This window comes from Brachyistius frenatus, unplaced genomic scaffold (genome assembly GCF_029030835.1).
Source record: "Brachyistius frenatus isolate BFR_SWC_R1_liver_20210118 unplaced genomic scaffold, ASM2903083v1 Contig_283, whole genome shotgun sequence".
Taxonomy (NCBI): domain Eukaryota; kingdom Metazoa; phylum Chordata; class Actinopteri; family Embiotocidae; genus Brachyistius; species Brachyistius frenatus.
This window is the reverse complement of record NW_027210882.1, coordinates 86571-102392: the sequence shown is the minus strand read 5'-3', so window position 1 is coordinate 102392 and position 15822 is coordinate 86571. Positions and strand designations below refer to the sequence as shown.

Here is a 15822-nt window from a genome sequence, read left to right as displayed (position 1 = left end):
GTATAATGTGAAATGTTTTTTTTGTTGCAGTGATTAAAAGTATAGTATAGTATACGTCTCTTAGCTCTACGGAGCCCTTTTAGTGTCTTTCAGCTGGTTGTGTCAGGCAGCTGGTTTCAGAGAAAAACTACCAGTCTGGCAACAAACAACAGACAAATAAAAGTTAGATTCTCTCTGGTGAACATTGTGGAGCATTTAGCAGCTAATGAGCTGGGAAAAAACAGATAAAAGGAGCGTAAATATTGGACTTCAATTTGTCAGCTAGCTGAAACGTGACTTTGAATGTCTTAACCAATTTAAAAAGGTGAGAATATGTTTTGCAAATATAAATAATAATATATATATTTTTTTTAATGGAAAATGACTGAATGTAAATCATAATTTGTCAGGGGTGAAAAACTTGATTACACTAAATATGGATTAAATTGGTATTAATTGTGAAAAGATCATGTTTATGGAGAAAATACACACATATATGAACTACTTTCAAATGGTTAAATATGCACCAGGTCAGTTTGACCTGAGAACATTATTGCTGTTCAATAACAGGAGGGTTAACAACTGTGTTGTATGGTTTAGTTTGGCCATTAACATGTGTTTGTTCTGGGCTCAGATTCACCTTCACCAATCTTTTAGCTTGATTTTTAATTGCGCTGCTCCAAAAGCTCTTCACACTTAACAGGATACAAAAGTTCCTTTCAGCACAAATATTATCACCTAAACTTCTGGAGGCATTTCTGGACACGTGTGCGATCACAGTTCAGTTCGTCGTGCGGTTCCTGAGGGTGTTTCAGCCATAAACCTTCACCAACATCTCCAGTGAAAGGATCAACTGTTGCGCGTTCATAACAACAGCTCTGCACGGTGTCCTTTGCTGTCCGGGCTTCTGAGATGAAATGAGAAATGTGTAACGCTCCGGGCCTGGAAATGCCTCAGCGAATTCCCCTGCGATGGGGCCCGTGGGTTCGAAATTACATAGAGGCATCCACACACTCAGAGTTAAGACCCAGACAGTTCAATAGTGAGAGACCCAGATCCACACTGACTCCTTCCCTTTCCTTCCCCTAAGGAAGGAAAACGCGCAGCAATGTCCGTTTGTTTTTCCTCTTTTTTCTCCTTTCTCTTCTCCCTTTCTCTCCTTTTCTAAAGAGTCACAGCCTCCGGCTGTTGCGCCGTCCCTCGCCTCCCTCCTTTCCCTCTCTTTCTGGTTGGGGATGGAGGCTGATGGGAGCTGACATGATGGTGGCATTGTCCTCACAGTCGAGCTAATGTGACCCCGGGGATGCTGTCCCTGTATGCTTGGCCTGATGGCAAAGAATGCAAAGCGCTTCGTTGTGAAAAAAAAAAGAAATTGGTGAGAGATAAAGGAAGCGAGGAGAAAACAGCTGTGCATGGAGGTAGACAGAGATAAGAAGTAATGGAAGTCTTTTTAAAAAAAGAACAGGAGGGAACGTGACCACGTAAAGCCCAGAGAGGCTTCTGGAACCTGGAAAGTACCTGAACTGTTACGTTGAGATGAGCTGTGATTATACTAAATGGTGTATATACACATATACACATATATACAGATACACACACACACACATATACATACATATATATACATACATACATCATTTAGTATAAAATACCCAGTGTATCTGAAAGATAAACTCAAACTGGAGTATAACCTGACACAGAATTTCTAAATATGTTTGTCCTTGGTTGGTGATTTTTGGCTACCAAATTAGACTTTATCTTAAATTTTTCATTCATATTGAATTTCTAATAATTTTGCTAAGGTACACGTCATTGTTGCATGTAGCAACGGATTTACAGTACAGATTTAAGGTTGCTGAGAGACAGCAAGAAAGCAAATAATTATATCTCTTAAGCCAGGCTCAGACTACATGACTTCAACCCGATTTTAATCGGCCATTGTCGACAAATTTCTGGTATCGGGCTCGAATATGAACGTCGGGAAGAACAAACGGGTTTTATAGTGCGACATAACTGAAGAACAGTGATGCGCCGTCTGGGACACCACACGACACCCCGACAAAAAGTCTTGCATGTCTGAATTTGTACCTGCCGAGTTTGACTTATCCTACATCGCGTTCCTTGACGACGACCATTAGGATGACAGCGAGCTCTCTGGTGTGCTTTGTAAACATGGCAAAGAGAAAGTGGGATGTTGCACATGTTGCTGTCAGGTGGAACAACCAAAGAGAAGAACGGTTCACTGAGCTGTAGCATCAAATACCTGTGCCTCTTTGACATTTCCTCGAGAGAGCACCATGACAAAGGAAACATTTTGACGAGAAATATTACAGGCACTTCAGCACCTGGTGATTAATAACCATTATTGACAGCCTCTTGACCGTCCTGCCCGACGGCGCAAGAACTCATGCACAAACGTGAACGATAACTGGTCCGGATCGTAAATGTTGTGTTGCCAATCTCCCGACAAACACAGGGCCAGAATTTATGTCCCTTTGATTGCCTAACTTGACGTAGTTGCCTTCGTGAAATATAAATAAATCGTGTAGTCTGAGCCCAGCTTTAAAAATGTTGATCTGTTTCTATAAAGAGAAAGAGGAGTGGGCAGGTGTAGAAAGACATGGTTCTCAACAAATATGAAACATTTTCAGTGTTCCTCCAAATATAAGTAAAAGGTTCCTGAGGTCGAACTCCTGTAGGTGAACCACAGAAAAGGTTACAAACTACATTTACATTAAAGTAGCTGCATGCTAGCGCTGAATGTCTCTTTGGACTGACAGTATTGGTCAGTTTATGGCCAGCCGGCTCCAGTTTTGCTTCGGTTCCAGCAAAACCTCTTTGTGGAATGTTTTCAACAAGCTGACCATAACGTGGTTGTTACTCTGCAGTAACATGTACTCTGCTCTACTTAACCAGATTTACTTGGCTAACACAAACCTGCTGTTTAATCCTTCCAAATCTGACTCAAAACCAAATGTAAGAAATTACTGCAGACTAAATCAAGAGTTGGTCTGAGTCAGATTTTTTTGTTCTGTCCTCCATCTTCCATTGAAACTTTTTTCAAAACCATGATATCCTTTAGGTAATCTGTTTGTGTACCAGACCTTTGCTGGGGTCTAATAATACTAGCTGAGTCCATTAAACTGTAAGAGTTGTGGTTCTGCTTCCATGTTAGAATCTCACTGTTTCAACTTTTTCATCTGAACCTCGTTTATTCCCTCTCATGTTGGGCAAACTATCCCAAACTCTGGCATTAATCTAACGCCAAAGCTGTTTGTGAACACGATGGCAGGCCGCGCTCTGAGGTCCTCAGACGGTCACCTCAGTCGTGCTGTGGGTGGAGTAGCTCTTCTGCCTGGTGTGATGGTAATAGGTCGGCTGGGACGTGTGTGGCCCCTGGACATGCTGCCCCTGGACATGCTGCCCATGCCCCTGGACATGTTGCCCCTGGACATGTTGCCCATGCCCCTGGACATGCTGCCCCTGAACATGCTGCCCATGCCCCTGGACATGCTGCCCCTGAACATGCTGCTCCTGCTCCGCTCCTCCATACATCCCTACGTAGGTCTGATTAGACTGATTAAAGAGGTCCGGCATGTTCTCTATGCTCCGCTGCCTCCGGGTCGAGTAGCAGTGTCTCCGGTTGGAGTTGTGCATAGAGGTGGAAGTGCGCCCCGGGGCGGAGGCCTGCCTGTGGACGTGGCGGCCGGTCGGCTCCCAGGCTTTGAAGGCCGAGCTGGACAGAAATGGTTGCGTGCTGGTCTTAGGGAGCCGCGAGTGCTCGAGGTGGCTGGAGGGGATAGAGATGGAGAGGGGGGCGTGGATGTCGTGGTGTGCTGGCAGCGGCTGGTGGATGTACGACTTCTCTTTGGGCTGCACGGGTATTGGCTGGAAGGCAGGCGGTGCTACAGGCTGGTATTGGGAGAAGTCCATGAGCGGGAAGCTCTTGTAGTAGCTACGGGACGCACTGTCCGCTGCAAAGTAGACAAGAGATAGGTTGTGAGACAAAGGTCATATATAGCACAAAGTATTCAGACGTTATTGGATCCTTTTCATTCTACTACAAGTTGGGATCTAGTTTCAAAGACAAATGTAGAAAAGGAAAAAGTACAGTATGTTCCCTTGAGGTGTGGTGGAGTGGAAATATAAAGTGGCATGAAATGAAAGTACTCTTACTCAAGTGTAAATACTTCAAATTTGTACTTGAGTATTTTTTTTACTTTGCTGCTAAAGCTGCTACATTGCACCACTGTAATTTGGAAGAAATCAGAGTTCTCCTTTAACAATTAGGCCAGTAGAGCAAACGCATGCTATATTTGGCCTGCTTAAACTTGTTTATATTTTTGAGTCATTTCCAATTTGTCACAGTCTGATGCAGTTGTGAGTCACATCCAGAAGCAAAATGAACTGTCAATGTACAAACTGAGAGTCGGAGACACAATCTGTCGTGTTGAGAACACTGATGACTGAGTCACACTTAATCCACGACGCTTTTATCTTCGAACCTCCTGGCTCCAACCTGTCGGCGACGTCACCTTCTTTCTGTCCTCAAAATGATGTTTTTGAGACTTTTTAAAAGGGAGCAACTTTTATGCAACACTTTGCTCTCCTTACAAATGGAAACACTTTTGCTTGATTTATGTGTACAATATAGGACCAATAGTTGATGGTGGCTGATTAGAGGAAAAGAAACAACCAAGTGAAGGTTGAGTAAAGGTAAAAATCGAAATGTTAACGGAAAGACTGCCATGATATGATAGCATAGAAAGCAAGCTGACTGTCAAAATAAGAGCAGAAAACCAGTGCTTATTAGGAAGGTTGGTGTGAGACATCAGAAATGCATTCCCCTACTACAAGGTAAATTCAACTTTCTTGTTCAGAACATTCAGAAAATATAATTTAAAATGATTGGAGAGATAATGTATAGCGAGAGAGAAGGAAGGTCAGGATGAGGCGGAGGGCTTGAAGAAGATCAAAGGGGAAAGCTGTTGATTTAAGTATTTCCATTTGGCTTATGCCCTCAAGGTCAATGAATACTAGTAGTTATTCCTCTTCTGTATAAGACACGGCAAGACAGAGAACGAAGGGAGAAAGAACCGAAGAGTGCAATGGAGATGATGGAGGTAAAGGTATGTGTGTCAGGGTGAGGGGACGCAGCAGTGAGGGTTTATAAATACCCTCGCCCAGAGTCTGGACTGTTCCTGTGTGTGTGTGTGTGTGTGTGTGTGTGTGTGTGTGTGTGTGTGTGTGTGTGTGTGTGTGTGTGTGTGTGTGTGTGTGTGTGTGTGTGTGTCATAGGCAAGCATGAATGTCACAGAGTTATTTAAATAAACCAAACTGTGAGGTCATTGCCGCTAGCTTCCTGGCTACATGAACGTAACTCATCTCTGAGTGTGCCTTCATCATTTTTGTCTGAAAATCTTTTTTTTTTTTTTTTTATGTGATCACTTACACATGTGATCGTGCACATGTGAAACATGTATTTTGCCAAACGGTAAGATGGTTTTGGAACATTTTCATGGTGTAATGTGTGAAGCCCATGTGAAAACCTTTCAACATACTTTCCTCATGCTATCATATGTTGCGACATGTGGTAAACATGTGTCATACACGTGGTCATGTGTGGAAAACATTGGAAACTTGTGTTTTTTCTGTAAGGGATGTTTGCACACTATGCAGTTACGTCGTAGAGCCTCAGTGAGATTGAAGAGTCACATCTTTTTTCAAGTAAAAGAGAGCTAAAGTGTTCATCAGCTCCAACTTCAGCTGGAAATATTAGCATATCAAGCTTTAACTCGTTTAATACCTGCAAACTAGCCTTGTCTTTACCTCACTACTATTTCTTAAAGTTCCAAGTTGCAGTAGAAAAACCTAAGTATCCTAAAATGAACCTAAAACATTCCATCTGTCATTTGACCCAAGAGAATCGATGGTTGCATGAAACATGCAATGAAGCCTGAGTCTTGTTATCATTGTAAACTGCCATCTACAATTGGAAAGATAATCATAGTTACAAATATTAAATCTACCTTGACAAGCAGTTTTGCCTTTGGCTGACCGGTAGAGGTTAGTTTGGTTGTAATGGGGTGCCTGGGGGTTGGATGTAGTTCTGTACACTGTCACACCTCCCATTCAAGGACAACAACACGTGTGTGTGACTTTTGCCGACATGAAACGTTCTGTACCGTCACCTGGTAAAAGCCCTACGGCCTCCTTTCATGGCTGTAGTAGTTTTGCGGTTAACGTCACAAATCTCTTACGAAATCACGTCTGCATGCATCATGAAAGTGCAGTGACTGAACATTAGAAAGCTAAAAGTGATTACATGGGTCAATTCAGGAAAGTTGTTTATTAGGAAATAATCAGATTTGTGTTCATTTGTGATTCTGCAAATAATGTTTTGGTCCTGTGTTGCACTTCAGTTCACTCAAAGGTTTATTGGTAATCAGTGCGGTAGGGTATTCACGATGTCCACCGTTGCCCGGGCCTTTTGTTGCACCTGCAAACCTCCCTTGGTGGAGGCTGTGGCGGGCAGGGCAAGACAGACGTTGCGGTCAATAACACCCCAAGTCTGGGCCTTGCTCTTGACCAGACGATTCTGTGTCCCTCACCACCTCCTCCTTAGCGATGCACTCCCAGAGGTCTACTCTAAGGGTTGACAAACTTTACTTTGGTGTGAGGGTGAAAGCCAGTGTGGGGTCCCTGTCCAATGACACATGGTCCTGGCCTTTGTGCTGGTCACCCTCTGTGCCCCTCGGAGGTAGGAGAGTGGAACTGGGGGATTGAATGTCTGCGAGTTGCTGCCGACATTTCAACTTTTTCTCCAGGTTTCCCTCCATTAAATCAGTCTTAACGTTTGAAGAATTGCATTCGTAAAACAGCCAATAGAAACGCCCTCTCTCCGAAATGACCCACAACTGGCCTAAAGTCTCCGTTTCAGACCAGATGTTCTAAAGGCTTCAATACAGAGCCAAGAGGAAGTGCAGAAGATCTCCTGAAATACATTATGCTGAAAGGTTACCATTAAATTGTTGCCCAATGACGCTGCCCAGCCAGCTTTAACAGAGTAGTACTTTGGAGTTTGGGACAACTATGAATCATAATCATCTTGTGCTGTCACTAACCCAGTTTTCATTCCATTGTGTGAATTTTTGAGGGCACTACAGTAGTCCACATATTTTACAGGTAGCAAAAAGAGTGAGTTCAGGCTAATCTCTTAAACATCACTGAAATAAGCCAATATAAAGATGCTTCAACTAATACTTCTTGGGATATTTGTGCACAACTTATCTGCCTAAACATTTCTTGTAAAGATGAAAACTATATGCTTTATTTACTCTTAGAAATACCCAAACATATAGAAATCAAATAAAAATGTCCTAGTTTTTAAAATCAGGGACAAAGGAGGGTACGTTCAGTGGTCACATAGATTCCATCATGTCTGCCCCAATAGTTTCTTCCTGTCTGGAAGCTGTGCAACATGAAATACATGTATTTTAGAGCTCCGTCCTTGGCAATGACCTGTGCTGTCTGGTTAGACTAAAATATTTCTGCGCAGCAACATTAGCTTTAATGAAATCACAGTTTTGACAATAATTACAACAAAGAACGCTTTCAGTACAATAACTCCGACATGAAAAGTAACACTTCCCTCCACTAGTCTGTAGGACGAGGAAGCACGGTGTTGTAGATCAGCTCTCTGTTTGCCAAGAGGCAGAAGAGACCCTCATCAGTTGACAGCTCCTGTACTTCCATCGTACTTTACTGGAAAGGTTACTGTGTCAGTTAGTGTCAGCGTCATTTTGTGTATGTGTGTGTGTGTGTGTGTGTGTGTGTGTGTGTGTCCGACTTACCGACAGCTTTGAGGGAGGTATATTTGTTTAGTCCCGCTGTGCTGTGGTTGCTATGCGGGTGTGGAAGCCCTTGTCCGAACGGCCCGTAAGCAGAGTTATTCAGATGGTATTGTTCTGAAAAGAGACAGACAAAAAAAAGTCAGTATCTCGATAAAAGTGAGAGCAACACACTTGTAGAAAGTGTCACACAACATTTTGAATCCAGAGTCCAGCGTGGGCTTCCAGACCTACAGTTAATGATAGCTTTTATCAGCCTTTACCCCAACCCCAGTGTTTCAAAGGTGATGTGACCAGTTTCTATAAACAGACTGAATACATTTAAAAAAAAGAAATGCAGGCTTTGGACCATGAAGCAGATATATGCTGTGGGGCCTGACACTTTTCTCCAGTACCTTCCACTCTGTGCGGTCTGTAAACACCCTGTCACCTTCATGTACCCTTAGCGTACAGTGCACACAACACAACACATGTGGCAGCTTCATTATAACATGCCTCCAGACCAATATCCACAACCCCAACAGTATGCTGTTGGTTCCTTTCTGCCTAAAATTTGTTGTGTGCCAGCGGATTTGTTGTAATTTGATCATGCACATGTTTGTTTTAGGGGAAAAAGACCAAAATAAACTGAAATAATAAAAGGTATCAAAACACAGGACCCCTCTAAAAGACAGGACCTAAAAATCAGGTTATAATGCATGCGTTGCCTTAAGGCCTTTATCTTTTCAATTCAAATTTTAGTGGTTGATATTCATAAACCAACGTAGCGGATCTCTGCCTTCGGGGGTTTGTAGTGGTCGCTGGCTTGGCCTGACCGGTAAGGCTGTATTGCAAAGACACTGTTCAGTTCATCCAACAAGCTCTTCATTTAAAGATGCCTCGAACGGAGCCAAAACAACAGTACAACAGCACAAAACAAGGGGCTGCATTGGTGGAGGGTGTTGCTTCGTGTAATGGCGAGTCATGAAATATAATCCAGACAGTCCAGTTTACAGAATTTAAACCTTTTCAGATGCCAAATTCAGTAATCGTGTCGGTTATCACAGCCGTAGCTGGTCTATCTTTCATTGTCACAATCGCAAGGAAATAGAAATACTAGGCTCACTCTTAAAAAGTAATTCACTAGGGATGTGAGCTTGCGTGTATTTGGTGACCAAACGGAGCACTCGCTGGATGATGTCGCGGCCTCAGGGATATGACGCACCAAACCGAAGCAACGGGCCGCCGAAAAGCTGCTGGGCTGTCATTAAGCTGACAATTATACAGGGACATCAGAGATTTCACTCATTTAGTGCAGTTTCTCCTTCTTTTGGCCTCCAGCTTTTCTCTAATTTTGCACTTGCAAAAGACCACATGCTGGCAGCACCAGCGCACAGCAAAGCAAACCTCATAATACCAGTTGTACCATGAGAATCAATTTAAACAGTGTGTTTACAGTGCAGTGAAAATGTTTGGCTGATTTACAGATACGATTGACGATCATGGATCACTTTGTATTATCGTATAAAACACTGATTAAGTATTTTTCCGTCCTGCATGTGAAGATGTGTGCACATGTTGGCCTTTGTCGTTCTTTGTGTTTTTAAGATCTACTTGTTTTTCTTCATCAAAAAAGCTTCACTGGTCTGATGATGTGGTTTGGGATTGTTGTCCTAACCTCAAAGGCACAGACGGTATGAGGGGACACAAGGTGGAAGAGTTTCACTTGGCCTTTGACAAAAACAAAGCTGACCTCCAAGCAATGTCACAGAAAGCTCAAAGGGAGGAATATGTGTGGTCGAACTACCCAGTATCATACATAACCATGTATTAAACCCGTCAGTGCCCTGTGGAGGATATCGTGTCAGTGTCACGTTTTGTCTTGATAAGGTGTGATAAGTAAGATGCCCTCAGTTTAGGCTCCAAAAATGATGGTTTGGGTTAAATGTAGGATGGTTGCAATTTTGACACTTGGTTCGGAAAAGATCATTGTTTGAATTCAAAAAAGTAATTTGATGTAACGTTATTTACATCCTATAACCATAATGAATACATTATGATACATCAATAATTTACCTGCATGACTTAAAGGAAATCCACAGTGACTTGTGCTTTCTTACAAACTCTAACACCGTTCTGCTGCGTTAAAGTCCTGTGTTTGTTCTGTTCAACGACCGCCGTCAAACAAATAAAACTTTGTTTGAGGCCTAATATCTAATCAATAATGGGAATTTTTTTCAGATGGATTCAAATGAGTGACTTGAGCGAACGACACCATAATGACTTATATGACTTCGCATTTCATGAGAAGTTGAATGGGAGTATATGGAGCCAGAACCTTTTTAGAGTTACGTCCACTTTTATATACAGTCTTTGCTCCCTACACAGACCTCGTCACTTTTTGTACTTCGTCACATGACCTCCTTCTTTGACCTTGATTATACACACGCATGTACTTTTCCGGCGATGCAAGACGTGACTTTGACACGGTATCCTCTAGTGGACTGACGGTTCATTACAGGCATTAGCGTGATACCAGGGCGTGTAGAAAGATCACATGACGGCTGGATTAACGCGAGTTAAAAAGTGTCGCCCTTTTACCTTGAGGCTGGTGACTTTGGGTGCGACAGTGGTCCCGTCCCTGACGGCCAGCACGCCCGACGCTAAATGAGCTGAGGTTAATGAACAATGGAACAAACTGGGAGTAAGAGAGTAAAGCCCTGGCTATTAGCATTAATGAAGTCCACTGATGCAGCTAGTGCACTTGATGTGAGCCCGTGGGATGGATGGACACACATGCAGCACTCACGAATGTTCACACACACACACACACACACACACACACACACACACACACACACACACACACACACACACACACACACACACACACACACACACACACACACACACACACACACACACACACACACACACACACACACACACACACACACACACTCTGTAAGGTCATTTGGAGGAAAGGAACAAAATTGGTGGTATTTAGCGTTTTAACATCATCAGGTGTGGTTGTGTTTGTTGGTGTGCTTATTGACAGATCTTTTGGCTGAATGAAACAGTAAAGCGTATTGATGAACTCGGCAATCTGATTTATTGTGCGCAAGTCAAGTCTGTGCATGTGTGCGCATAAGTAGACAGTGTGTCACAGTAAAAAAAAGCACAGCATCAAAGACAGAAGATTTCATCACATCTGTGACTGTCGGTGCACAGATACATGTTAAGATGTATACACAGCACAGCCTGTGAATACTAATACACACACACACACACACACACACACACACACACACACACACACACACACACACACACACACACACACACACACACACACACACACACACACACACACACACACACACACACACACACACACACACACACACACACACACATTTATAGGCTACATGAAAGAGGCACAGAGAGAGAGAGAGAGCGAGAGAGGATGGCAGGATGTTCTGGTGGAATAAATTTGAAAATTATGCTGAAGCCAGAGGGGTGGTGAAATGTCAAGAGTTAGTCTATACGGTAACAACATTTACACGTACAACTCTGATCCTCTACCTTAGTCACTGCACACACACACACACACACACACACACACACACACACACACACACACACACACACACACAGTAATCAGTGTGCTGTAGTTTAAGCTGATTAGCTTCTGAGATGTTCCCCATATTGTGATATACATTGTGTGTGTGTAGGTGTGTGTCTGTGTGTGCACAGTGGTGCTGACCCCTCAGCATGTGCCAGATTAGTGGATTATGAGGAAAAAGTTAGTTTTTGTAATGTCCTCATCATAATCATGATTACGATCGCCTTCATCTTTGTTTTCCTCGTGAGGCTGTCAGAGCAGTAAATGACCAACAGATCACAGCTCTGGTTCTGGCTGCTCTTCATACATTATTTTACTGTGGACACTGGTGGTAAAATAACCAGTTGTCCTCTGGGGATGTTTATATTTCATGTCACTTTTCTTCACATCTTTTGTCCCAGTTGTCCCTGTTTCTTCCTCTCCAGTGTTTTTGGTTTCTGTAACTATGATAAACTACAAAAAGAGGTCAATGTCATATAGTTTTGTGGGCGAGCATATAAAGTAGCTCTACTCCACGGGGTGTAATGCTTTTTGTTGAAGTGCGTGTCACACGCATGTTCCTGAGCAGACATTACATTACTGTGATACTGGGCTGATATTTCCATTGCTTTAATTTAATCAATTCAACAAGATAATTCTGATGTTTTCAGTGGCTGTTCCACTTGACATTTTGGTGTCATTAGCTAAAGTCACTCCTTATTAATTTTCAGCCAGTCCATCTGAAAATAACCCTGTCATTAATTAGAAGATAAGCCTCAAAATGCAGTGTTTTTGTGGGCCTGTCTGTTTGATTGACAGGCCTGTGGTGCAGTCAGGTTTCTGCTATCAGTGGGCAGGACATAATATAATATGAGTCAGATTGACCGTACCTCCAAATATGGTCACTTTCTGGACCAACTGGATTAGGAAATATTTTTATATTCCCTCACTTGGAGAAAAAAAAAAGTGGTGGAGCGTCATTCCGATGTCTGCCAAGTGTTCACATTGACCGATGTAGAAATACAAACATTAACGAGTGCTTGGCCAAAACCTCTTTTAGGATACAGCGGTTGTGTAATGGACTAAGTAACTGTGTGTGTCTGTCTGTGTGTGTGAAAGCCAATACATAAAACACTAACGGAGGGAATTAGGAGAGGTTCTGGTTTGGGGTTGTGGATGTTAAAACTCCAGCACAGTTGCACATATTAATTTCTCCATTTAGCACCACCGAGTACATTTTTGGCGTCTGGATCTTTTAAGTGCAGAACAAGAGGGCAGGAACGCTGCTTAATGAGTTATGCAAGATCCTTTCTCTCTCGGTGGGAACGATGAAGGTGTACAGCGGCAAGGCTTCCTGTTTCATCTGTTTAAATGATGCAGGAGGGTGGAAACAAGCCGTCACAACTGAGGTGTGTAAATTAGGAACACTAGGTGTGACCAGGGGGAAAGAGTGAGAAAATCCTTCTCATTTTTATAGAAAGTACCTGTGAAAATACCCCTCATTTACATGTAACTGTGAATTCAATGAAACTCTTGAGTCAAAAGTTTGATGGGAAGACCGATACACTTTTCATATCTGCATGCTTTGGATCTAGATGCGAGGCTCTTAGATGGTCTCGCCTCAGGACCCATATTTCCCTTAGTCATTCAGTCTTGACCCACATTTTTTACATCTTTAAGCCATTTTACAGTAAAATAGTGCAGTAACGCACAATGCCTTCATGCACCGTTAAAAACATGAAATACACACCAAAAACGGGGGAAAAAAACCAAACCAACTTGAGCTAAAAATCCCCATTAAATAAAAGATTATCTTAAAACAAAAAAATCGCATCTGTTTTTCAAACATGTCATGCTCATCAAGTTTAAAGACTATATTAAACTGTGTAAAACTAAAGGGCAGATTTATCAAATCCTAAACCTGTTTACAAATGCAGGAATGAGAGCTAACTGCTGATGTGACGATGTTACTTTTGGTTGTCATGCCAATGCAAACGGCTACTGCACACCTGCCAGGCCATTGAAAACATGTTCTTTGAAATAAAAGTGCATTATCAGAAATCCTTTATACTATAAAATACTTTTTTCCCCTAATTTAATTTTTTCACACACCCAAAAGTGGTTGTGACCCAACATTTAGCTCATCTTAACCAAAACAGCTAGTGTTGCTCTAATCACCAGGCTTTCCTTAATCTCTACACAAAAAAGAACATGTAAAAGTGGCATTTGGTGTTTTTTGTGGCTATTTTCCAGCCTGAACTATAAACACAGACTGGCTTACTTCATTACTCGTACATGAAATACTTCAGCTGATTGATTGACTTTGCTGCATGAAAGACGTCAGTCTGGGCGATGGCATAAATCAGACGTCTGTGAAACAGTCTGACCTACTTTGCGAGGTGCCACTACAACAATCAATTAGTAATTAGTAAAAGTGTAACGATATGTTTGTATGGACACAGACGACGATGCCTATTTTCTTTTTTACTCTAAACACAAACAATCAAACAATAAGTACCGACATTTTTTTGATCCCATTCTTTGCCATTTTCCATAGAGATACAAATTTATGCACATTTTACAAACTAATGAGGACATTTAAACACCTACAGCAGGAAAACATAGTTAGAAGTTATAGTTAAGTTTGGTCGTTCACGGTAGAAAGTCTTAATTCTTTTACTGAATGTCTGAGTTTGAGTGTTTGTTAGACTGTATATACTGTAAAAGTGGATGCAGCTTCCGGGTCTGAAAAGCGAAGCCCTTGCAAAAGTGTCATTAAGTGCAATTAAAACAGGCCACTGAAAGGGCCACTACGGGTTGGCTATAAAAAGCTAAATTTCTTCCACAAGTCTTCACGGTGTCACTATCTAAATTCAGTACTTCTGATCAGAGTTCTGGTGATCCTTATGAAAACAATTCTCACAAATCATGAATTAGAAATAAGGCATCAAAAAGCAGCATAATTAGAGCTGTGTTTGGTTTGATTGACAGGCTTGTGGTTTCCGCTATAAGTGGACGGGGCGTACTGTCTTTGGGTCTCAGTCACAACGGGTCAGATTCACCGCTCGTTTCTAACCAGCTCGTCCAAATATGGTCACTTCTGGTTCCCAAAAAATTATAATAACAGCTTTAATCCATTTCATTCTGCTTCTTTTATTTGGATTAATTTTTAGTTTCTAAATCGGTGTCAAAAAAACCCTTTTAAAACATTTTAATTTTAGTCTACCTTCAGTAAACTGCCTTAAGATTAAAATCTACTTGAAAACAATTACACATTGATTTTATAGGCTGAAATAACTGATCCTGATAAATGAGCATTTCCTGTTTTATAACAATTCTGATATTTGGACATTCCAGCTCGTCTAGCTAGTTAGCTGAGTTTTAGCTCCCAGAAGTGATAATTATGCAGCGAAAAGATGCAAAACATTCAGATGAGATTTATTTTGAAGGCTTCCGATGACATGAGATTCATTCTCCCCCACACACACACTCGCACATATGTCTATAGCATCTGCCTGCTGTTTGCGCTGATGTCCTATTGTGAGTGTTCATGACCATGAACCATAGTTTGTAGATTATGCGGTGTGTGTTTTTGTGTATAAACGTGCATCTCTGAGTGTCTGTTTGTGTGAAGCACGACACACAAAGGGAGTCTTAAGTGCCGGTGGGGGGAGCGATAAAGGACAGAGTGCATTTCATGGCATCTGTCATCACCACGACGAAATACGAACATCTCCGCGTGTCTGTGCGATGGTCTGCGAGATGGTAAAGAACAAGACTTCAGTGCTGGAGAATGAGGCGAGAAGGCCGAGTGAGTCTGTCAACAGAACGATCGTATGTGAAAGTCGGTGTGCATCATCTTTTACTGCAGTCAAACACAACCCACAAACTTTCCAGTCCTCACTCCGCGCGGTGTGCTGACTTGGTTGTACACGTGTTTTTTGTCAGAATAATCAACATGACATGAGCGGGAGGGAGGAACAGATCCTTAACGCGATCATTAATTTACAGGAATAAGTAGTTTGCCTCTTATGACCCCAGGGAAGAGTTGAGAGTGCAGGAAAAACATTTTGGAGGAGACAAGCACTCAAAGCAACTCTTCTGACAGCTGGGGTAGGACGAGAAAAAAAAAATAAAACCACAACGCGAGAGAAGAAAAGGTGAAATTTGTGTTGCGAAGAGTGATTTGTTACTGGGTCATACTACTTCTGCAGTCGTCTTTGATAAATAGGTCAACGCTTTTTGCTTCGAGCTTTCTCTACGCAGTGACTCATGTTTGTTGGGAGACTTTTGGACCGAATATTTGCCTCCTGTTCTCGGTGAACATCGGGCGGTGATAGCTCATGTAAATCTCAAAATATGTGACTTTAAAGATTTGTGACTTTTTGACATTTGGATCCTTTAAAGTCA

The 15822-nt window shown here is 42.1% G+C and overlaps 1 protein-coding gene across 1 annotated transcript in view; it reads right to left on the bottom strand.

The window, feature by feature from the left end:
• Positions 1–1646: 1646 nt before the first annotated feature.
• Positions 1647–15822, bottom strand: part of shisa8b (shisa family member 8b) — a 34515-nt gene continuing 20339 nt past the window's right edge. Inside the window, exons 4-6 of the mRNA XM_069722171.1 lie at positions 7833–7946; positions 3523–3953; positions 1647–3447 (exon numbers count right to left, since the gene is read on the bottom strand). Of these exons, the coding sequence (XP_069578272.1) occupies positions 3289–3447; positions 3523–3953; positions 7833–7946 (704 nt within the window). The 3' untranslated portion in view covers positions 1647–3288. The remainder of the gene's footprint in view (positions 3448–3522; positions 3954–7832; positions 7947–15822) is intronic.